This window comes from Typopeltis vanoorti, chromosome 9 (assembly GCF_054136105.1).
Source record: "Typopeltis vanoorti isolate ZY-2024b chromosome 9, IOZ_Tvanoo_1.0, whole genome shotgun sequence".
NCBI classification, from domain to species: domain Eukaryota; kingdom Metazoa; phylum Arthropoda; class Arachnida; order Uropygi; family Thelyphonidae; genus Typopeltis; species Typopeltis vanoorti.
Window position 1 is genome coordinate 71,190,944 of NC_143557.1, and position 24,355 is coordinate 71,215,298.

At 35.8% G+C, this 24,355-nt stretch overlaps 1 protein-coding gene across 1 annotated transcript in view; it reads right to left on the bottom strand.

Moving 5' to 3' along the window:
* slmo (PRELI domain containing slowmo) overlaps positions 1 to 24,355 on the bottom strand; it is a 68,732-nt gene that overhangs the window by 7,198 nt on the left and 37,179 nt on the right. Inside the window, exons 4-5 of the mRNA XM_090397391.1 lie at positions 20,413 to 20,483; positions 10,083 to 10,185 (exon numbers count right to left, since the gene is read on the bottom strand). Of these exons, the coding sequence (XP_090253517.1) occupies positions 10,083 to 10,185; positions 20,413 to 20,483 (174 nt within the window). The remainder of the gene's footprint in view (positions 1 to 10,082; positions 10,186 to 20,412; positions 20,484 to 24,355) is intronic.

Sequence of the window (24,355 nt, forward strand, 5' to 3'; positions counted from 1 at the left end):
GAAAATTCTAAATTCTAGAAAATTCTGAATTTTTTTTTTTTTTTTTTTTTGCATTCTCGTTTCAATTAAGAAAATTCTAAATTCTTACGAATTTCATTTATTGGGAATTCCCCGAATTACATAACTGACTGCACATAAAAATGCAGTTCTTAGCAGTTTGAATTTGGTGTTTGAGTAGACAACACAGCTACTGCATTTTTAAGTGAAATCAAAATAAAAATCGCGTTATAAAATTAATAATTTTGTAAAGAAATAATAAATGGTAAGCTATATGTAATTTTCAAACTTTAATTTCATTAACCGAAGATTTTAATCCAGCCCTCACATGATGTTGAGGATAACAAAAAGGAAAGCCGTTTCCTTGGATATAAAAATTCAAATTTTAGATAGTTTTCAAACTGGGGAAGGTACTACAGCTGTGGGTAAGCATTTTGGAGTCCGTGAATCAACTGTCAGATCTATAAAGAAAAATGAAGAGTCTATTAGAAATGCGGTATGTTCTGGGTACAAAATCGAGTGCGAAATTATCATCATACACAAGAGATGTTGTTCTAGAAAAGGCCAAAAAAGTTTTAGTGATGTGGATAGAAGATAATGTACAAAAAAGAATGCCAGTTGACGGAAATTCCATCAAGCAATCAGCATTGAGATTTTATGAACAGATTAAAAAACTGCAGCCAGATACTTCATCTCAATCGAGGAAAAAATAGGAATTTCATGCAAGCAATGGTTGGCTGGCTAAGTTTATTAAAAGACATGCTCTTCATAATATAAAAATTAAAGGTGAAACGGCTTTTGCTGATGAAACAGCTGCTAAAGCATTTCCACAAAAACTTGCTAAAATAATTGAAGATGGAGGTTACACTTGTGAACAAGTTTGGAATATGGATGAAACCGTCCTTTGCTAGAAAAAAGTGCCAAACAGAACTTACATATCAAAAATGCAAAAAACTGTTGGTGGGTTCAAAGCAGCAAAGGATCGCATAACACTCCTATTTTGTTCGAACGCTTTAGGAGATCGGATGTTAAAAAAACCACTGCTCATAAATCAATCATTAAGACCAAGGCCAATGAAAGGCGTAGATTTTCAAAAATTGCCAGTTCATTGGATGGCCAACAAAAAAAGCTTGGGTGACCATTGATATTTTCACTAAGTGGTTCCACAAATATTTTGTGCTAGAGGTTAGACACTATTTGAATGACAAGGGTCTCGAATTTAAAGTGCTTTTGATTCTTGATAATGCACCCGGTCATCCTGCCATAGAACACCCAAATGTGCAATTTTTTTTTCTGCCGCCCAATACCACATCATTGCTACAACCTCTAGATCAGGGTATAATTGCGACTTTTAAAACATATTATGTCAGACGAACATTTCAGTACGTTTTGAACAAGCTAAATGATGATGAAACACTGTCAGTTATGGATGTGTGGAAAAAATTTTCAATTATGGATTGTATTGATCAGGTTCAATTATCATTATCTGAATTGAGACTAGAAACTACGATTATGAATACATGCTGGAAAGCTATTTGGCCCACATGCGTTAAAGAGAATGCTCCTGTACCCTTCAATCATACTGCAGAATTCCCCAATATAATAAGTTTGGCATGTGAAATTGGCGGAGAAGGATTCAATGATCTTACTTCGGCAGATATCGAAGAATTGTTAATTGATAAACCTCTTAGCAAAGACGAAATAGTGGAGATTGTTTCTGAGACTCCTGAAAGCGAAGAAGTTAATGATAATGATCAAGTTAATCCTACTTTTACTGCTGATATTATTAAAGGAGGTCTTAAACTGGGCAGTAATTTAGGCAATTATTTTCCCCGACATGATCCAAATGAAGAACGTGCTGGGAAGTTTTCACATGAGCTTAAGTTGTTAGCATCTTCAGACAGAGAATTATATTGCGACTTATCTAAAGCATCAACACGATTAATAACTGAGTTCATGCCTAAAACTACTGAAACAACCAGTGGTACTTTTGTTCAACACATGACAGGAAGAATTCCACAAGTTGAGATGGAAGTCAATGACGATAATACCATATCTAGTAGTTCTAGTGAAATTACAGTCTCACGAAAATGAAAGCTTTCGCGTTTGTCAGAAACTGATAGCGAATAACATAATTTTTTATAGAATCGTTAGCAAACAATTGAAATATGTTTTTTTAAAGTTATTAAAATTCTTTATATGTATGTGTGTTCTCCATGAAATGTAAATAAAAATCTTATGATCCTAATGAATTTAATGTTTGTTTTTTTCATTATTTTGCTTATATTTCAGGTTTGGAACCAATCTTCACTTTTTCTATGGAGTCAGTAGTTCTTTTTATGCGAATTCTATTTATATGTAATTTTTAGGAATGTATCTATCGCATAAAAAGAGGTTTAGGTGTACTAGCTTATGGTCTGATCCACAATCTGCAGAGAAGGATACTTGATTTCCATCTTTGGTTTACAATAATATAGTCTATCATATTCTTGGTTTGTCTGTCTGGTGATATCCATGTCCATTTTCTTTGGAGTTTTGAATGTTTAAAGAGAGTGTTGGTTATTGTTAGTCTATTATTTGAGCAGAAGTTTAGCAGTCTTTCGCCACATTCACTGCTTTCTCGATACCCGAACTTTCCGATTACCCTTGGCCAGGTATCCCAGTCTTTGCCTACTTTTGCATTTAAGTCCCTCATTACAATTAGGAGATAGTGACTTGATGTCTGCTGTACTGCTTTTTGCAAATCTATATAGAACTCATCTTCTTCTGATGATGTCAAAGTTGGTGAGTATACTTGAATAATAGTTAGTGATTCGATTGATGTTTTAAATCTTGCTTTAATTATCCTAGGTGGGATAGGATTGTAGGACAATAGAGAGTTTTGAGCCTGTGGTTTTAATATAAGTGCTACTCCTTGGTGTTTGTTGTCCTCCCTACCTGAAGTTAAGATTTTGTACTGTCCATGGTGTAATTATTTCCAATGCTCCTTCCTGGTGAAGAGTTCTTACATTCCATGTTCCTATGCTTGTTATGTTTTTCCTGTCTATTAGGTGATGTCTGGTTCCTATAGCATATTTTTCGCCTTCACTATCTTGGTTCCCCAATAGTAGACGCGACCCTGGCGACAGTTGAGCCTGCATGTATCTTTAGGTTCGTTAGAGTTCATTCGGTTTCAATGGTTAAGTTTTCATCGTGTCAACTACCACTCCTTCACCTGAATTCAGTCACTTTTTTAGTAGATAGTGGAAACTACAGTTCTGAGAGGAAAGAGTCACCCCCTCGCCCTTGAGTTGCTCTAATAGCACTGGGGGGGGGTCTTCCAGCAAAAGAACAAGAAGGCTTTCCATCTCAATCATGAGCCTACTACATTCTTTCGTAATCACAGTCGATTTCATGGGCATCAATCCTTTCACGTGTTCAAGAATGCAAACATTATCCTTAATAATATTTCTGACTGAGGTATTACTTAAGTTCAATGCGCGGCCAATGTTTGTTGCCGTTTATCCCTTTTTTGCCCTTTGAATAATGTCTAATTTCACTTCTAATGTAATGGCTTTCCTTTTCTTCGACACACTGCCATCGGAAGAGTCTACCTTACGTTTGGGGGCCATATTGAAGGGTAAAAAGTCACAAAAAAAACACAAACACAAAAGTAAGAGAGTGAATGTAAACAAAGCACACGGTACCCAAAGAGTATATACTGGGACCAAAGCGACGCCAGCTCTCCCAAACAAACGCCCCATAATGCCGTATTCTTCCGCCGTGCTCACAAACAAGTTCAACCACGACGTTTGAATTTTACATTGCGCTGCTTCAAGTCAAAATTTTTTTAAAAATTATTTATGGGATTACTGCCGTAAAGTCAAAACGATGTATCCCCCTGTATATATATATATATGTCATCATCATCAAATTCCTTCCATGTACCCTCAAGAGGCATACAGGATATGATAGTACTACACGAAAAATTTACATCATTACAAACTTCCTATCTATAATTTTCCTCCAAATCAGTCTGTTACTTGTCAAGACTCCAATATTCTCAGATCTTATATTTCTATAGTCTAAGGCACTTTGTACCGTATCAATCTATCTATATCTTGGTCATCCTCTGAGTCGTTTTCCTGCCAACCTGGCAGAGAACACTTGTTTTGCTGATCTTTCCTCGCCCATTCTGTTTAAGTAACTAAACCACCTGAGATTAGCTCTGCTGACGCATTCCTGGATGCTGACAATGTCAAGTTCTTTCCTGATATCCTAGTTTTTAATATGATATTGCCATTAATGCCATCTGTTCATGCCTCTAATCTTTCTCAGGATTCTCATATCAGCGGTCTCTAGTCAAGTGTTTTACTTCTAACCCAGCTCACAGATCCATAAGTTAAAACTGCTGACTTAGAAATTGAATAAATTCATATTCCATATGAATTTATTCAATTTTCATACCATACCAGCTCTGTTGATTCTGTTGTCTATTTCTATATTTAATTTACCATCTACACTAAAAATCAAGCCTAAGTAGCTGAAATGTTTTACTTGTTCCACAGATTCTACATTCACAACAAAGTTGACATTTTCAATGATTCTGCCTATTTTCATTATCTTTGTCTTTTTATTGCTGACCATAAAATATGTATTACAAAACCTATTCAATTTAGTCAGAGAATCTTGCAGACTTGTAGCGGATTTATTTAGAAGTATAACATCATCTGCATAAAGCAAAGAGCTGACATTAACATCTCCAATTTTGATATCGTGTTTAATACCACTTTCCATCATAATGTGATCCATATAGATAATGAATAACAGAGGGGATAATGCACATCCTTGTCTCACACCAGATTTAACATTAAACCATCTTCCTGTACTTCCTTCAATTCTAACTGCAGACTTACAATTCAAATAAAGACTAATTATTGCTTGATATAATGCCCCATTGACACCATATAACTAACATATTGAATAGCTTCTCTCTTGGCACCTTGTCATATGCCTTTTCCAAATCGACAAAACTTAAATACAGATCTTTGTTATATTCCCATGATTTTTCATTTTCATTTCAGCTATCTGTTGTAAACTGAAGATCTGATCCTAACAGAATCTATTTGACCTGAATCCAGCTTGTTCTTCACCAATTCTTCTCAACCGTTTCTCAAGTATACTTGCATATATCTTACCAGGCACACTCAGTAGGGAAATACCTCTGTAATTCTCACATTCAGTTTTATTTCCCTTTTTATATATGGGTATTACGAGAGCTCTACTCCAATCATCGGGAATTCATCCCTCTGTCTAGGTATTCTGAACTATGCAATGCAGCCGCTGTAAGACTTTTATACCACCATACTTCAGCATTTCTGGTCGAATATCATCTACTCCTGCTGCCTTTCCACATTTCAAGCCTTTGATGGCTTTTTCTACTTCAAGTATGGATATGTATTCCTGGCTGCATGCCTGGTCAGTGTTTTTTACCACTGTGCTGTCATCACTCCTTGTTTCATTTAGCAGTTTTTCAAAGTAATTACTCCATACTTCAAGGATATCTTTTTCTCTCGTTTTCATGTCACCTTTATTATCTCTAACTCCTTTCACAGCACTCTTTCCTCCATTCCTAAGCTTCTTCAACAACTTCCAGAATATTTTGCCACTTTCTTGATATTTATTTTCTATGTTCTTGCCAAAGTCCTTCCATGACTTTTGTTTAGCTAGTTTTACACACTGTTCAGCTTTCTTACATTTGTCTCTGTATTCTCTAAGAGCACAAGCTGACTTATTTGTCAAGAACTTTTGATATGCTTTCTTCTTTTCCTTCACTGCCTCTTTAACTTCCTGTGTCCACCAGGGAGTTCTGATTTTTCTATCCTTGCAGACAACTTCACCACATGCCTCTCTGGCTGAATCAATCAAGGTTTTCTTCAAGGCTTGCCACTGAATCTCCAAGGTTTGGTTCCTGTTCTCAAACTCTTTCATTTTTTTTCTTCAATAATCTTTGTGTATTTTAGTCTACAGTTCACATCTGAGAGTTGCTCAACTTTTATTTGCTTTAAAACTTTTTACATGTTATTCTTTTCGATATGAAATTCAAGTTTATCCTGCTCAAGACAAAATAGTGATCATTTCCAATTTCAAATCCTCTGTACACTCTGGTGTCCTGCACCAGGGAGAAATCATCACTATGAACAATAACATAGTCAATGAGACTTTTCTTATTCCTAGCCTCTTCTCTCCATGTGAATTTGTGCACATTTTTATGTTGGAACATGGTGTTAGTAATAACCTGCCATGTCCTGAAGAGAAATGCAACAGATATTTGTATTATTATTAGCTTTGCTCTTTTCTCCAAATTTTCCCAAAATATTTTTGTATGTCTCACAATCATTTCCTACTCTGCTATTTAGATCCCCAACAAGGACCAACTTTTCCTTTTTCATTGTGTCAGTTTCTTTTTCTAAAGCCTCAAAAAATTCCTCCACTTCTACCTTAGTAGAACCTTCTGTGGGACCATAGGCACAAATAAGTGTCTTTGTCCAGTATCCCATTCTCATATTTGCCCACATTACGCTACTTGAGACTGCCTGCCATTCAAGAAGATTAGCCTCGTATTTTGTGTTGAATACTATGGCTGCTCCTTCTTTTCCTTGATTGTCATTGACTGATATAACATTTTGTATTTATTGCTCAGAAAGATCTCATCAGTTTGTCTTTTTTGTTTCAATCACCCCTATTATGTCTATCTGGTACTTATCTAATTCCTCAGCTAGCTCTATTTCTTTGCCATTCAGGCTTCTTATGTTGATAGTACCGATCTTTAACTCTGATGATGTTGAGTTGGGGTGTGTTTTCAGATTTGTTCCAGTAGCTGGCTTTTCACTGTTCGCCCTGGTTCCCTGGCAAAAACAACGGGTGCCTTGTTTAACCGGGCGACGCCTCAGCCGGCATGAAATTTTGTCATGTTGTACCATCATTTTGCATTTTGATTTAACCAATAAGAATACAATTTGGTCGGCTAAATTCCAAATTGCCAGCCTATCCTCGTTCGTTCAGTATCCAGGTATATACCCAACAGGGTGCACAAAAGAAAAGGTGGGGGTTGGACATTAGGTCAGAAGCCCTGGTCGATTCTCCACATTCCTTTAAAGGCTATGTGGAGGCCTCCTCTCAGTTATACAGCTTTGACCCTTAAGCACCCCTATATATGTATGTGTGTGTGTGTGTGTGTGTGTATTTTTTTTTTAATTATAATTTTTTTTACCCTAACAGTGAAACTGTCTTAGATTGGAGCTGTTTTCTCTTCACAAACATAAAGCTGGCCTTGAACACATTCGGCAGTAGCTAAATTTATATTCAGGTATTAATATGACTGGGTAATTCATGGAGTTCATGCCACTTAGATGGACTTATGTTCCCCAGTGGAAGGCTAAAGTAGATATAATAACAAGCTATTTAAGTACACGTTTTAATAAAGATGACAAAATAAATATGAAAATAGATAAAATCATAAGCAAAGCTAGTATGTTAATGCACAAGCTAAATAAATTTTGAGGGAATGAGAGAGATTACCCAAAACAATAAACTCTAGCAGTATACAAGAAAGTGTTCAAGCCAGTTTTCAGCTATGGATCTGAGAGTTATGTCAGAAATAAAACAATTAAGGGACAGAGACAACACATGAAAGTCCTAACAATAATTAGATTGAATGGATAGTATCAAACAGAACCATTTGAAACTGAAAGTAGCAGAAAGGAACTTAGCATCATTTAGCATTCAAGAACACACACTATATGACCATACCACTTAGATTAGCAGAGCTAATCTAAGTGGTATGGTCATTTAAACAAAATGGAAGAGTAAAAGTCCAAATGCATTAACATACCTCATCATTGCTGATAATATATGTTAACACATTTGAACCTATTATAATCAAGATTGTAACATAATTGGCTTCTTTTCTGTATAGTTTGAACAGATATTTTTTGAAATTTGTAACTATGAAACAAGTAATAAAAATGAAGACTTGGTCAAAATACTTCTGCTAATGAAGAGGAACTGGAATAGATATGGTGTGCTTAAGTCAATAAGAACCATATCTTTGGATGAAAGGAGTAACAGACTCATAGCAATTCATGAACATGCCCATCCTTTTTATGCATTTTCAATAAGGTGGAAAATCATCACTCTCATTCTTCTGGAAACTATGCAGCAAAAACTGATTATAATTTACCTCAAATAGGAATGTATTCAAAATAGATCTTACCAGATCTTGGTTTTGAACATGCAATCTCCCTAAAATAAATTCCATCTTGGCCAGAAAATTTATACAGCCACATGTTACAAAATAATATTTGTAAGTTAGCAGTAGTTATTATCTCAGAGTGGCAGGCCCAAATAATAAAATGTTCAAAGCACTTTGGCACACTTAATGTCTTTCATTCATTTTAAAAAATATTCTGAGTAACAAAATAAACAGGGTCTACTTTGTTATCTTCCAGTAAATTTATATCTGTGACCATGTCCTATAGTATTTGTTTTTATTCCCTGGGAAATGAGAGTTGCAAATGAGATATGAATAAGCATAAGAAAATAGTCACAGCTGCTATGGATTATTTAGTAACCCTATTGTGGAAGACAAGCTTGGTGAAGAACAAGCTGGATTCAGGCCAAATAGAGGCTGTCAGGATCAGATCTTCACTTTACAACAAATAGTCGAGAGAGCATGGGAATATAACAGAGAGCTGTATTTAAGTTTTGTCGATTTAGAAAAGGCATATGACAAGGTGCCAAGAGAGAAGCTATTCAATACGCTACAGTTATATGGTGTCAATGGGGCATTATATCAAGCAATACTTAGTCTTTAATTGAGTTGTAAGTCAGCAGTTAGAATTCAAGGAAGTACAGGAAGATTGTTTAATGTTAAATCTGGTGTGAGACAAGGATGCACATTATCCCCTCTGTTATTCATTATCTATATGGATCACATTATGAAGGAAAGTGGTATTAAACATGATATCAAAATTGGAGATGTTAATGTCAGCTCTTTGCTTTATGCAGATGATGTTATACTTCTAAATAAATCTGCTACAAGTCTGCAAGATTCTCTGACTAACCTGAATAGCTGTTGTAATAGATATGGCATGAAGGTCAGCAATAAAAAGACAAAGACAATGAAAATAGGCCAAATCATTGAAAATGTCAACTGTGTTGTGAATGGAGAATCTGTGGAACAAGTAAAACATTTCAGCTACTTAGGCACGATTTTTACTAAAGATGGTAAATTAAATATAGAAATAGACAACAGAATCAGCAAAGCTGGTATCGTGGGAAGTCAATTGAATAAATCCATATGGAATAAGAGAGAAATTAGTCGGAACACTAAATTAGCTGTATACAAGACAATGTTCAAACCAGTTTTAACTTATGGATCTGAGAGCTGGGTAAAAAATAAAACACTTGACCAAAGACTAGAGACCACAGATATGAGAGTCCTGAGAAAGATTATAGGTGTGAACAGATGGCATCAATGGCAATATCATATTAAAAACTAGGATATCAGGAAAGAACTTGACATTGTCAGCATCCAGGAATGCGTCAGCAGAGCTAATCTCAGGTGGTTTAGTTACTTAAACAGAATGGGCGAGGAAAGATCAGCAAAACAAGTGTTCTCTGCCAGGTTGGCAGGAAAACGACTCAGAGGATGACCAAGATATAGATAGATTGATACGGTACAAAGTGCCTTAGACTATAGAAATATAAGATCTGATAATGTTGGAGTCTTGACAAGTAACAGACTGATTTGAAGGAAAATTGTAGATAGGAAGTTAGTAACGATGTAATTTTTTCATGTGGTACTATCATATCCTGTACACCCCTTGAGGGTACATGGCAGGAATTTGATGATGATAAGCAGCCTGAGAAAAATAAAAGAAAACATTTCCTCAATATATGCCTTTATTTACATGGCAAAAAACTTCTGATAAAACATATCTTTTTTTTTGTTTAAGCAAGTTAAAAAATTTTGTATTTCAGTTCAATATATTCATTTCAAATATAGTCACAAATGTAATAGACACACAAACACGTATACTCACTTTGTTGGCATTTGATGAAATCATATTGGTAATGAAGGCTTCTATATAGCTACTTAATGGTACACCTTTGATTGTTACAACAGCTTCTTGTTTCATAAGTGTGCTGAAAGAAATAAACATGAACCTCATATTAATGATTAGCTTCTAAAAAATATTTTCAGATTCTGCTTTGGAACAGTCTTACCCATATCATTTTCCCCAATGAGCAACCACAACTCTTCAAGAAATGCATTAACAGATTCACATCTCTCTCTCTAATCACATCACTTGCCCACACACACAGCATTTATATTATAGGCTTGAGACCTCTCAACAGTGGGTTGATATTAAAAAAAAAATATTTAAACTCTTAAGTGATTCTAGTTATTAATGGCACAAATTAACTAAAGGATAGTCCAATCTGTGACAGCCCAGTGCTCTTCAATTTCTGCTGCATACATTTTCTAATTATTGCTCAGGGGACCCTGTAACCCCTAGAGCGCGTCCCCTGGGTGGCAGATAGGGAAGCCCACCATGTGTGTGTGTGTGTGTGTATGGTGGGGTGGTCCAAATATACTGAATACTGACTCGTGGACCAACAGGGCCATAAGGGGCAATCATCTTGATTGTAAAGGAAGTGGCACTCCCATGGACCCCTAGCTGGATCTATCCTCTCCTTCTTCTATTTGAGGAAGATCCACTTAATTTAATCTTTCCTATAAGGCCTTATCAGCCAACTCTTCTTATTTTATGACCCTTATGCTATTAGAGTACTCGAGGGACATGGGGTCTTTTCATTTCTGGCCTTACAACTATGCCCTCTCTATAAACCTTACTATAATTCTTCTATAATCTACTCTTTCCCCTTCAATATACCTATTCCTCTTATAGGTTTAAATTTGGAAGAAGGCCAGTTCAGAAGCCATAAGGTAGCAGCCCTACCACTGAACTATTCCATCGTCAGGCTAGTCCCCTGACATGGAGAACATAATCCTACTTGTAAGCTGACAGAAAAAGATAATCGGATTGAATCTATGGGAAATGACCCTGGAATGGAAAAGATAAAACAAAAATCGAAACGACAAAATATAATACACATAGCAAACTGGAATATAAGAGGAATAGCATATAAAGAAATAGAATTATTCCAGTTATTAAATGAAAGAAACTTTAAAATAGCAGTAATCACTGAAACAAAAAAGAAATTAAAAGGAACTATGAGAACTGAAAATTTTAATGTGATATACAGTGGAGTCGACAGAGACCAAAGAGCACAAGCAGGAGTCATGATTTGGATTCATAACTCCCTTTCAAAACAGTTAAAACATTATAAATTATGGAATGAAAGAATAATAGAAGCTGGAATAAAAATAGATAGAGGCTATTTAACAATAATTGGTTTATATGCCCCAGAAGAAGGAAGAGAATAGGATAATATTGATTTTTATAATCAGCTACAAAACATATATAATAAAATAAATAAAAATGATTATATAATTTTAGCAGGAGACTTAAATGCATGGGAGAGGAAAGATTAGCAAAACAAGTGTTCTCTGCCAGGTTGGCAGGAAAACGACCCAGAGGAAGACCAAGATATAGGTGGATTGATAGGGTACAAAGTGCCTTAGACGATAGAAATATAAGATCTGATAATGTTGGAGTCTTGACAAGTAACAGACTGATTTGGAGGAAAATTGTAGATAGGAAGTTAATAATGATGTAATTTTTTCATGTAGTACTGTCATATCCTGTACACCCCTTGAGGGTACATGGCAGGAATTTGATGATGATGATGACTTAAATGCAAGAATTGGAAACACGAAAATTAATAATAATATAGGAATACATGGAGAACACACTCTAAACAGAAATGGTAAAAAATTGATTGACTTTGTAGTTTATAATAACCTAAAAATAATGAATTCCTTCTATAAACAAAGACATACATAAATATACTTGGGCAGCAAGAGGATGGAAATCAATATTAGATTACTTCATATTAAATGAAAAGACATCAAGACATAGTAGACAGTCTACTATTCTTATTCTTCATTCCAACAAAGTAACAGCAGTTTGTGCAAATGATGCTTAACACACAACAAAGGAGATCCTACAAAAATTGAAAGAAAGAAAGAACAGTCAACTCTTCAAGCAGCTGCTAACAAGATACCATTATACAAACCATTATATATAATCAGAAACCCCTTCTGACCTCTAAAAGAAAATCATAAAATAACTATATGATTGACTTGATTAAGCAAATAAGATAAAAATGACTTTGAAAATTCTGGACTACTAAGTCTTTGGATTGAAGTAAGTAAAAATCTACCAATGACATTTCCATTCTGTTTCAAATAACAAAATGAAAATGGAAAAGAAACTAAAAAAAAGCAAATCACAAGAGATTGTTTCTCTTTCAAGTCAGATCACGGCTATTAAAATGGCACTGCAGCATCTTGGGGGGGGATATTCCACAGGAATATGGATTTCTATTCTAAGCACTCTTCATCAGCACTTTAGAATTACTAATTCTTATAAATAAAAAATAAATCCAAAAAATCTCAACTTATATTCTAACAGCAAGTGAGCAAGCACATTCGTTGAGTCCTTGTATGTGCTTGTGCACTATGATGATTAAAAATCATCCTACAGCGCATACATTCTGTATTCCGTATACTCAACTGAATGATTATTATTATTCTTGGAAAACTTTGATGATTAAAACAAGGTTATAGAAGTTGGGCCTATATAAAATTTTAAAGGAGTTTTCTTGTTCTCAATGAAATTAGATTGTCCCTATACATTTCATTATATGTTCAGGAGTTGTTGAACACTTTTTCCCCCCCAACTGGAAAGGATTTAGATAATTTTAAAATCCATTTGGTTTCAGTTTGGTTTTATATGCTCCATTTTGAGCAAGTCTTGTAGTGTTACATTTGTTTAATTCTGTTACCAGTGGTGAAAGAATTGCTTAGTACCGATGTGCAACTATTTGTTTCTATTTCAGTTGAAATTTTATCAATGAATGTTTTCATAATATCTATACCATGGGCATTTTCCAATCATTTTAGCTACTGATTTCCCAGGATAGTTTTTTCCACCTTCAATTCATGAGTAATGTGGAATCCTTTGAAAGGCTGTAATGACACAGGAGGTAACTAGGGTCATCACAGTTGACTTTTGGGTTTACCTCTCCTTTAGTCCTGTTTGGAGTTGGTGCCTCCCAGTTGATGGGGCAGTGACCAAGCCTTGTGACTTAATCTGGTACAGTTGAGGTTGTCATTTCTTCATGCGAGAAAGCTCTTCTACCATCATCCAAGGATCTTAAGAGAGCAGAAGCAGTGTCTGGATAGTTTTGCTGTTCGTACTTTGTCAAAAGAATACTATTTTCTGTTAGCCAGCATGGTGTGAAGATTTTTCTGAATTCTCTCAGGATGTGTTTCTTGCCAGATGTGAGAAGTTTAGTGAATCTTTCATAGTTATCAACAGTAGGTGGACTTATGTTGATATTATTTTCAACTAATTCAGTAAATTTTGGCCACTTTACTTTCCTGAGATTCCATCAGTCTATTGGGAAGCTGTTTATTCTGGGGATTATAAGTCCTATACTAATTAGACAGGGTCTGCGCTGGCTGTGGGGAAGGAGGCAGTACTTAATAGGTTGAAATGAGATAGATTCTCTCTATATAAATGGTGGTAAAACAGAGGTCAGGGGTTGTCTCTGAACTCCATCTTCCTGATAAATGACATGGTTTGGCATAGACGGCCAGGCCATGTCTTTCATCAGGTTTATCATTGAGAAGAATGTAGCCAGGAATGGTAATATTTCTGTGTGGAGTGTGGTGAGTTTCTTGTATGGCAACAAGTCTACTTTGTGCCTAGTAAGAATATTATTTAATACCTCTGATTCTGATCTAGTGAATCCCTCAATATTGAACTGGAGGATATTCATGTAATTCCTGATATTCTTGTTTGGCTGTGTTCATTCATTTTTATCATCATCATCATCATCAAATTCCTGCCATGTACCCCCAAGGGGTGTACAGGATATGATAGTACTATATGAAAAATTTACATCATTACTAACTTCCTATCTACAATTTTCCTCCAAATCAGTCTGTTACTTGTCAAGACTCCAACATTATCAGATCTTATATTTCTATCATCTAAGGCACTTTGTACCGTATCAATCCACCTATATCTTGGTCTTCCTCTGGGTCGTTTTCCTGCCAACCTGGCAGAGAACACTTGTTTTGCTAATCTTTCCTCTCCCATTCTATTTAAGTGACCATACCATCTGAGATTAGCTCTGCTAACACATTCCTGGATGCTGACAATGTCAAGTTCTTTCCTAATATCCTCATTTTTAATATGATATTGCCATTGATGCCATCTGTTCACGCCTCTAATCTTTCTCAGGACTCTCATATCTGCGGTCTCTAGTCTTTGGTCAAGTGTTTTACTTCTGACCCAGCTCTCATATCCATAAGTTAAAATTGGTTTGAACACAGTCTTGTATACAGCTAATTTAGTGTTCCGACTAATTTCTTTCTTATTCCATATGAATTTATTCAATTGACTTCCCACGATACCAGCTTTGCTGATTCTGTTGTCTATTTCTATATTTAGTTTACCATCTTCAGTAAAAATTGTGCCTAAGTAGCTGAAATGTTTTACTTGTTCCACAGGTTCTCCATTCACAACACAGTTGACATTTTCAATGATTCTGCCTATTTTCATTGTCTTTGTCTTTTTATTGCTGACCTTCATACCATATCTATTACAACAGCTATTCAATTTAGTCAGAGAATCTTGCAGACTTGTAGCGGATTTATTTAGAAGTATAACATCATCCGCATAAAGCAAAGAGCTGACATTAACATCTCCAATTTTGATATCAGGTTTAATACCACATTCCTTCATAATGTGATCCATATAGATAATGAATAACAGAGGGGATAATGTACATCCTTGTCTCACACCAGATTTAACATTAAACCATCTTCCTGTACTTCCTTCAATTCTAACTGCTGACTCACAACTCAAATAAAGACTAAGTATTGCTTGATATAATGCCCCATTGACACCATATAACTGCAGCGTATTGAATAGATTCTCTCTTGGCACCTTGTCATATGCCTTTTCCAAATCGACAAAACTTAAATACAGATCTTTGTTATATTCCCATGCTTTCTCGACTATTTGTCGTAAAGTGAAGATCTGATCCTGACAGCCTCTATTTGGCCTGAATCCAGCTTGTTCTTCACCAAGCTTTTCTTCCACAATTCTTCTCAACCGTTTCTCAAGTATACTTGCATAGATCTTGCCAGGAACACTCAGTAGGGAAATACCTCTGTAATTCTCACATTCAGTTTTATTTCCCTTTTTATATATGGGTACTATGAGAGCTCTACTCCAATCATTGGGAATTCGTCCCTCTGTCCAGGCTTTCTGAACTATGCAGTGCAACCACTGTAAGACTCTTATACCACCATACTTCAGCATTTCTGGTCGAATATCATCTACTCCTGCTGCCTTTCCACATTTCAAGCCTTTGATGGCTTTTTCTACTTCAAGTATAGATATGTATTCCTGACTGCATGCCTGGTCAGTGTTTTTTATCACTGTGCTGTCATCACTGCTTGTTTCATTTAGCAGTTTTTCAAAGTAATTACTCCATACTTCAAGGATATCTTTTTCTCCTGTTTTCATTTCACCTTTATCATCTCTAATTCCTTTCACAGCACTCTTTCCTCCATTCCTAAGCTTCTTCAACAACCTCCAGAATATTTTGCCACCTTCTTGATATTTATTTTCTATATTCTTGCCAAAGTCCTCCCATGACTTTTGTTTAGCTAGTTTTACACACTGTTTAGCTTTCTTACATTTGTCTCTGTATTCTGTAAGAGTAAAAGCAGACTTATTTGCCAGGAACTTTTGATATGCTTTCTTCTTTTCCTTCACTGCCTCCTTAACTTTCTGTGTCCACCAGGGAGTTCTGATTTTTTTATCTTTGCACACAACCTCACCACATGCCTCTCTGGCAGAATCAATCAATGTTTCCTTCAGAGTTTGCCACTGAATCTCCAAGGTTTGATTCCTGTTCTCAAACTCTTTCATTTTCTTTTCAATAATATTTCTGTATTTTAGTCTACAGTTTACATCTGAGAGCTGCTCAACTTTTATTCGCTTTAAAACTTTCTTACATGTTATTCTTTTCAATATGAAATTCAATTTTATCCTGCTCAAGACTAAATAGTGATCACTTCCAATTTCAAATCCTCTGTACACTCTGGTGTCCTGCACCAGGGAGAAAACATCACTATCAACAATAACATAGTCAATGAGACTTTTCTTATTCCTAGCCTCTTCTCTCCATGTGAATTTGTGCACATTTTTATGTTGGAACATGGTGTTAGTAATAACCAGTCCATGTCCTGAGCAGAAATCCAACAGATATTTGCCATTATTATTAGCTTTGCTCTTTTCTCCAAATTTTCCCAAAATATTTTTGTATGTCTCACAATCATTTCCTACTCTACTATTTAGATCCCCAACAAGGACCAACTTTTCCTTTTTCATTGTGTCAGTTGCTTTTTCTAAAGCCTCAAAAAATTCCTCCACTTCTACCTTAGTAGAACCTTCTGTGGGACCATAGGCACAAATAAGTCTCATTGTCCAGTTCCCCATTCTCATATTTGCCCACATTACTCTACTTGAGACTGACTGCCATTCAAGAAGATTAGCCTCGTATTTTGTGTTGAATACTATGGCTACTCCTTCTTTTCCTTGATTGTTATTGCCTGAATATAACATTTTGTATTTATTGCTCAGAAAGATCTCACCAGTTTTGGTCTTTTTTGTTTCAGTCACCCCTATTATGTCGATCTGGTACTTATCTAATTCCTCAGCTAGCTCCATTTCTTTGCCATTCAGGCTTCTTACGTTGATAGTACCGATCTTTAACTCTGGTGATGTTGAGTTGGGGTTTGTTTTCAGATTTGTTCCAGTAGCTGACTTTTCGCTGTTCGCCCTGGTTCCCTGGCGAAAACAACGGGGGCCTTGTTTAACCGGGCGACGCCCCAGCCGGCATGAAATTTTGTCATGTTGTACCATCATTTTTTATTTTGGTTTAACCAATAAGAATACAATTTGGTTGGCTAAATCCCAAATTGCCAGCCCATCCTCGTTCGTTCAGTATCAAAGTAGATACCCAACAGGGTGCACCACGAGAAGGTGAGGATTGGACATTAGGTCAGAAGCCCTTGGCTTCTGACCTAATGTCCTAAACTTAGAAGAGCGGAAACAACAATCCAACCATGGGAATGTAGCATAATATTCTCGGAGACTGTCCCATTTGGCACTGTTATAATGCCAAACTACTCTTGTGTCGGAGTGACTGTGTAAGCGTTGTTGCATGGGGAGGAAATGAGCACTAGGTTGTGGTCAGAATTACCCAGGGGGCTCACTACATATTTGGAGGGATCATTAGTAAGGAAGAGATCTAGGATATTTGGGGAGTGGTTTGGGGTATCTGGTATTCTGGTCAGCTTTTGAATAATTTGTGTAAGGTCTTAATTTGTGTAATTAGTGTAATTTGTTTAATAAATTTTGTTTAATATATTTATTTAATAAATTTTGTGTTTAATAAATAATAAATTACACAAATTAATAATTTGTGTAATTAGTGATGGCAAATGTTTCAGCATCTCTGCCTGCAGGATCTGTACAACTGGAAGAGGAAAGCCAGTTGGTGTTGTAGACATTAAAATCTCCTAGGAGGATGATTTCACTGTTAGGAGATGGGACTTTTAGGCAGAGGAAATGAAAGAGTTCAGCAGAATGATTGGTGGTATAGGAGAGCAACAGAGACAGCAGATGAATTTGACTGAGTGGGGGGGGGGGTAGCTTCAGCCAAAGAAGGTCAAAGTTGGGAGATTCTAGGTTAGGTGCTGTCTGGCAGGGTATGTCACAGCGGATATAAGCACAGACACCACCCTTGGGTCGAAAGGAGCTAAATAGTATATAGTTAGGGAGGTTGAGATGGATAATGCTGGGGGAAGGTGAGATTTGAGTTTCTGTTAAAAAGAGTAGCTGGGTTTGGAAGACTACAGATGGTAGCGGACGCTATTAAGGTTGGAATTGAGGCCACGAATGTTGATGAAGTGGATATGCAAGGTTCTGTGAGGCATGGATTTGACCGCAAGGGTCTTGCATGTTTCCTATGTAGTGCCTGCATACTGGTCTCCTTGGTGGCTACTAGTGGAGTCACTTGGTTTTTGCACTAGTTTGGTTTGTATCATCCAACTGTTGTCTCCATTTTGGTGTTTTTCTTCTAGTTGTGTTCGGAGTTGGCGTCTTTATTCTCTCTGAGCAAAGGTTAAATCATGTCGAGAACGTATGCATGACTGGGGAAAAATGTTCTTTAGCTTGTTGTTTATTGCCATTATAAATTTAGATGTGTTTGTTGGTGTGTCGCAGGTCACTTTCACAAGACGTGGAAAGTTCGTTGTCCTTTCTTTTGTTTATGGGTCTGAAACGATGGCATTTAACGATATTTTTGGGATTGAAATCACATTTTCCTGCTAGTTTGACGTCTTCTTTTAAGGATTCATCGTTTTCCGTCGGAAAGTTCAGGATAACGGCGTTGAGTCTCCTATTTTCGGCCCCGAGCGACTCGTGTACCGTAAATGTGATTAGTTCACGAAGTTCATTAGCTGGTACAGGTGCATTTGCGATCGGGCGCTGTCGTCAAGTATCTCGAGTTTAATTTCCAACTTTCTGATTTTGGAAGAGAAAGTATCTATCATAGTATTAAGCTATTGTTCGAGGTTTTCAACTCTCCTGCCTAGGCTTAGTAGCTGTTTTATGGAAGGGAGGCACATCGTACAGAAGTAGGGCTGGTTGAGATCGGTGAAAAGCATTTTTGCCGATTCATCTATTTTTGTGCAGGAAGTATGCAGCCAGTTGCAACAGAAATAGCACAATATACTTTATTTCTTTCTTTAACTTCGGTTTCACAGCTGCGGCACTTCGTGATGTCATTTGGTTTTTGCCGATCAGCGATGCTACACTGATGGGATTAGAGGTAATCTTCCGTTGTTGGCCTTTGTTGCTACCATCTTTACTTCACAAGGTAGGCATAGCGCTTTCACGTGGCTGTTTTTTAATTGAAAAAATAGCTGGTTTAATGAACTGAGGGTACTTACGAGTTGTACTGAAATAATCAGCTCCTTAGTACTACCTTCTGTTAGTTTTCCCATTTACTGCTTATTTTGCACAAAAAACACTTGTAATTACGATGAAATGTGGGAGCACAAGTTTAACCTAACTTATTCACAGGCGGCACCTGACATGGAGCAGATGCCTGTACCTTACCTTAGTTCATTGATCTTTTTTTTGCATGGTAAATAGGGTTTTGCATTTGTCAAGTTCTGTATACAGTCACACTTCGACTTATGCGAATCCAGAGTTACACGGTTTCTTATATGTACATATTCCCGTCCCACTTTACCACTAGTCGTATCTTTCAGGCGCCGGCCACATTCGCCAGTGTCGCACATGCTGTGAACAAGCACTGATGTTTCGTGCGATCTCCATTCATACACAATTTTTATAGTCTACAAACCTTGCGATTGTTTAATGTTATGTTCTTGATAAAAATTTTATTGCATAAAAAATAATGTCATCCAAAAGAAGCAAGTCCGATTCTTCTACAGCTAGCAAGAAAAGAAAAACATTGACTTTGGTAATAAAACTCAACATTATTAACGATTATGAAGGCGGAATGAAAATTTGAGCTAGCAAAGAAGTTCGATCTACAGGAATCCACAGTAAGAACAATCATAAAAGAAAGGTTTACAGATTTTGGAGGACATAGATTCTAACGAGGAACGAATTGTAGCTACAAGGCAAGGAATAAAAAAATTATTAGCTTGCTATGAAGAAATTTTGCGTGACAAGAAAAAGACATTATGCCATCAGACGAATCTATTAGACTTTATGAAACCATCGACATCGAAATAACTTTTTTTTTTTATGCACGAAAAACTACAATTATGATTATATTTCTTAAAAAATATAGGTGTTTTTGTAAACCTTTGGTCCCAATTGTATGTTTGTATATATAAATTACATGCAAAATTATACCCCTGAGTTAAGCAAATTCGATTTAAGCGCCTTTTTTTTTTTTTTTTTGGTGCCACCTACTGCGTAACTTCGGGGTTTTACTGTATATACTGAAAAAAAAAAAAGATCTTGTTATAGAAAAAATATTTCAAAGAAATAAGTTTCCCAGTTGTTCTTTGAACTATCTATGAAAGCAAATGATGCAATTAAGAACAGTACTTACCAGTCATTTTTACTTGGATGCTGGCTGTATGTTAGTTTTTCAACAATAGATACTTCATTGCAGAATGTTAACTAAAAAAAAAAAAAAAAAATGCAAATCAAACACAAAATATGCATATTACTGCAAGTAAAATTCATAATTAGAAATATAATTATATGTAGCCTAGTTGTGAAGATACTTCGCACAGATTTTGTTTACTTACAATTGAGTAAAGGATTAAAACAAAAATTTCTTTCAAATATAATTTGCTTTGTAACCCATCTCTAATCCAAAGTACTGTAATAATATGGCGATGGACCATTTTGTTAGTCTCGCATGAAAAACATAACTTCTGCGTTGATTTAGTTCTTAGTATCTTTATGGGTCTAGCTACCACTGATGAGACTTCAATAAATGTGAACACTGGCTTGGATAAATTCCCATAATAAAAGGCAATACAGACATCTGAAAGAAAGCATTCTGTGCATTATGAAATATGATGTGATGTTATCTGCCTCCAGATATAATGAGCCTAGTCATGAAGAAATTTCATTCACAAACTTTGTTTGCTCATACCTTGGTAAAAAAAAATTAAAACAAGAAAATTTCATGCCTAGTGCAATTTTACTAATTATAATTATATGTAAGTTAAAGTCTTTGAACTGATACTACATCTATGTTCAACACAGACTTGTTATTCACAGAAATGCCATCTAATTCATGGCCATTTCAGTGTTATAAGGTTACTGAGGTACAAATAAGCAAAGTAAAACAGTATTTAACAGTAAGACCATACAACAACATGAAATGATCTTGTTGCATGTGAAGAACTTGGTCCGAATTACCATTCGAGTCTAACAGGCATTAAACAGAATGTTTAAAAGTTTCACCTTTAAACAGTCTAATTTACTTGACTTGTATTCCATCGCTAATCTAGCATGTAGCAATGACGATGGCTGAGACTTAGCAAAAAATTACACAGAAAACAAAAGTGAATATTTTTGATTATCAATGCAGCAAAGTTATTAAAAAAAAAAGAAAAAAAAAGGTTGACAAAAATAGTAAACTTTGTCATCTAAATACGTTGGAAAAGTGTCATTTTGAACGTGGATTTTCTGCATACTATAGGCTCCTAGAATTCTGCTTCCACGCAATGTATAGCATGAGCTAAAATGGTGTGATTATGTGCCAGATATGTGAATTTCGTTATCACAATACCACTGCTCTTGATATTGCCATAAATTTCATTAAAAACTATTAATTTATAATTATTATTATTATATGACGCCTCCAGGGAGTCCAAGGACTCATCGAGGGATGGCACCTACTCTACAGCTCTATGTCTCCACCAACTACAACGAACCACAAACACCATCTACCGTCCACCACCACCACCAGTATTTTCACGGGTAATTGCAAACATCCATTGCCACGGCGGGATTCGAACCCACAGCCTTTTGGCTGAGGAGCAGATACGCTAACCACTCAGCCAACCAGGCCGGCCTACATAATGCATAGGAAAAATAAAATAAATAAAATAATCAACAAAAAAAAGAAAGATGCCTGAACTATACTTTTCTCTATTTTTGTGTGGAATGTGAAATATTAGCTTCTTAAAATTAATATGGTATTCTTATATCAAATGAACATGCAAATACAAAGAAAACTGATGCAAAAATCACTGCTCACATCTTCTTGCATTTAGGTGAAGTAACAACAAACTAAAATTTGCACTATGAAGTGGAAAATTCCCTCACCCCCCAGAGTACATAAATGGCAATCACTGGCAACTATTTGTGCAATTGAAAAAAAAAATAAAAAATAAAAATAAATAAATAAAGGAGAAAGGTTCTGATTGTAGAAATGAACAGCCAACAGTCTATATACAAGTAGTCTACTCATGAAGATACTTCACACATAAACTTTGTTTATACTTGATGATTCTAAAATTTTTTTCACTTGATTACAAAGTAAATTATACTTTTTTTTTTTTTTTTTTTTTTTTTTTTTTTTTTTTTTTTATGTCGAGTCCATACATGAGAGGTTGGTTGATCAGCCTATAGTACATTAGTACCGTATATGGGTTGGGAAAGGAAAAACTTCTTTACATTTGCAGGCATAGACTTCTGTGGCTAATTGGTTCAAAAGATATATTTCGGTGATTATACCACATTTTTTTTTATTATTATTCAGTTATACAAAATACTGAAATAATAGTTCCCGACAAGTTTCGTAAATCATAGGATTTACATTGTCGGGGGTAAATAGTATAACTTAAAGTTTAAACAAGAGAATTAATAAATACAAATCATAATTGTTTACATTTGATTTAAAATGTCAGTATATTGTATTCCTTGGGAAATACATCAGGGGGAAGACTGTTTCACATTACAGCAGTAGCAGGATGAAGGAGGAGGAAAAGAAACTTGTTCTGTGGGTTTCAAGGTGTACTGTGAACGGATGTTGGGTGGCAGCCATACATGTTCCAATGGGCTTAGTACTGAGTGGAGGGAATTATTGATACTATGCGAAAGTGAAGAGGGTGAGTTGGTAAGAGATGGGTCATTTATCAATCTAATTGCTCTCCTCTGTATTGAGTCAAGCATTTTGAGAGAGCTTTTAGGAGCTCCACTCCAAATGTGAGAGCAGTATTCGATAACTGAGAAGATTTGTGACTTGTATAAGGTCAATGGCTGTTTAGAGGTGAAGTAATATCTTGAGCAAAAGAGAAATCCTTTTTTTTTTTTGGAAACTGAGAATGCAATGGTTGTGATGTATTTATGCCAGGAGAGGCCTGATGTCAGGGTAATTCAAGAAGAGAAATCTCATCTTGTCTGGAAATTTGAGTGTTATTAAAAATAATATTTGGAGAAAATGGTTCTTTTTTTGTGAGAAATAAGACAGAACTGGGTTTATTAGCATTGAAGTTGATGAGGTTATCTGAGTCCCATTGAAGGATGAAGTGGAGGTCAGAATTGAGGGCAGTGGTGGTTGATGTTCTGTAGATTGAAGTGAGTTGTGTAGAGTAAGGTTTGTCAAATGAAAGTGAGGAGTGCAATGTGCTGCCATCGGCAAAACTGTGTATTGGGTTTGGAGGTCAACTGAAGTAAGTCATTGATATACAGAAGGAAGAAGGTTGGTGAAAGAAGAGAACCTTGTGAAACACCAGGATTAGTTGGATGGTAAGAGGATAGGGAACTATCTACCATCATAGCACACTTGTCAAGAAATATTTGTCATACTAGTGAAGAAATTATATTCTTGTTTAATCCTTTACCCAAATGTAAGCAAACGAAGTTTGTATGTGAAGTATCATCACAGTTAGGCTACTTGTAAATAAAGGCTGTTGACTTCAATTGCTTCAGTACCCCAGAATGAAAAGCACACATTGCATTATGGGATATTGAATGTTGCTATGCATTATGGGAATGGCTAGTACCTAGATCAGTTTACTGGTCTGTGTAGTGCATATGGATAATATATAATTTCTACATTAATTCTCCTTAGCCTCATTCGTGGGAGCCAAGCCCAGAATAGAGATTGAAATTGGTTCGGGCAGTGACCTGTATTCCCATAATGTAAAGCAATCTACATTTCCAAAAGGAAGTGTGTTTTGCATTATTGGTTCCTGAGGCAACTAATGTGAAGTCAGTCTATACACAAGTAGCCTAGTCATGAAGATACTTCACACACAAACTTTGTTTACACTTGGGTAGAGGATTAAACAAGAACATAATTTCTTAACAATTCATTCACTGATTTTTGTCAAATTTACAAAAATTGACTGGCAAAAATACCAAATATTTCAGAGTAATATTTGCATGTAATACCAAAGAAAAAGTGAGGGACAAACTTTTTTTTCAAATCCTAAGACTCTTTCTTTCCTGCCAGGTCATACTTTTTTTTCTTAATTTTTTTTTTATATGTTTATTCCCTTTGTGTTGACTCATAATAAAGATAATTT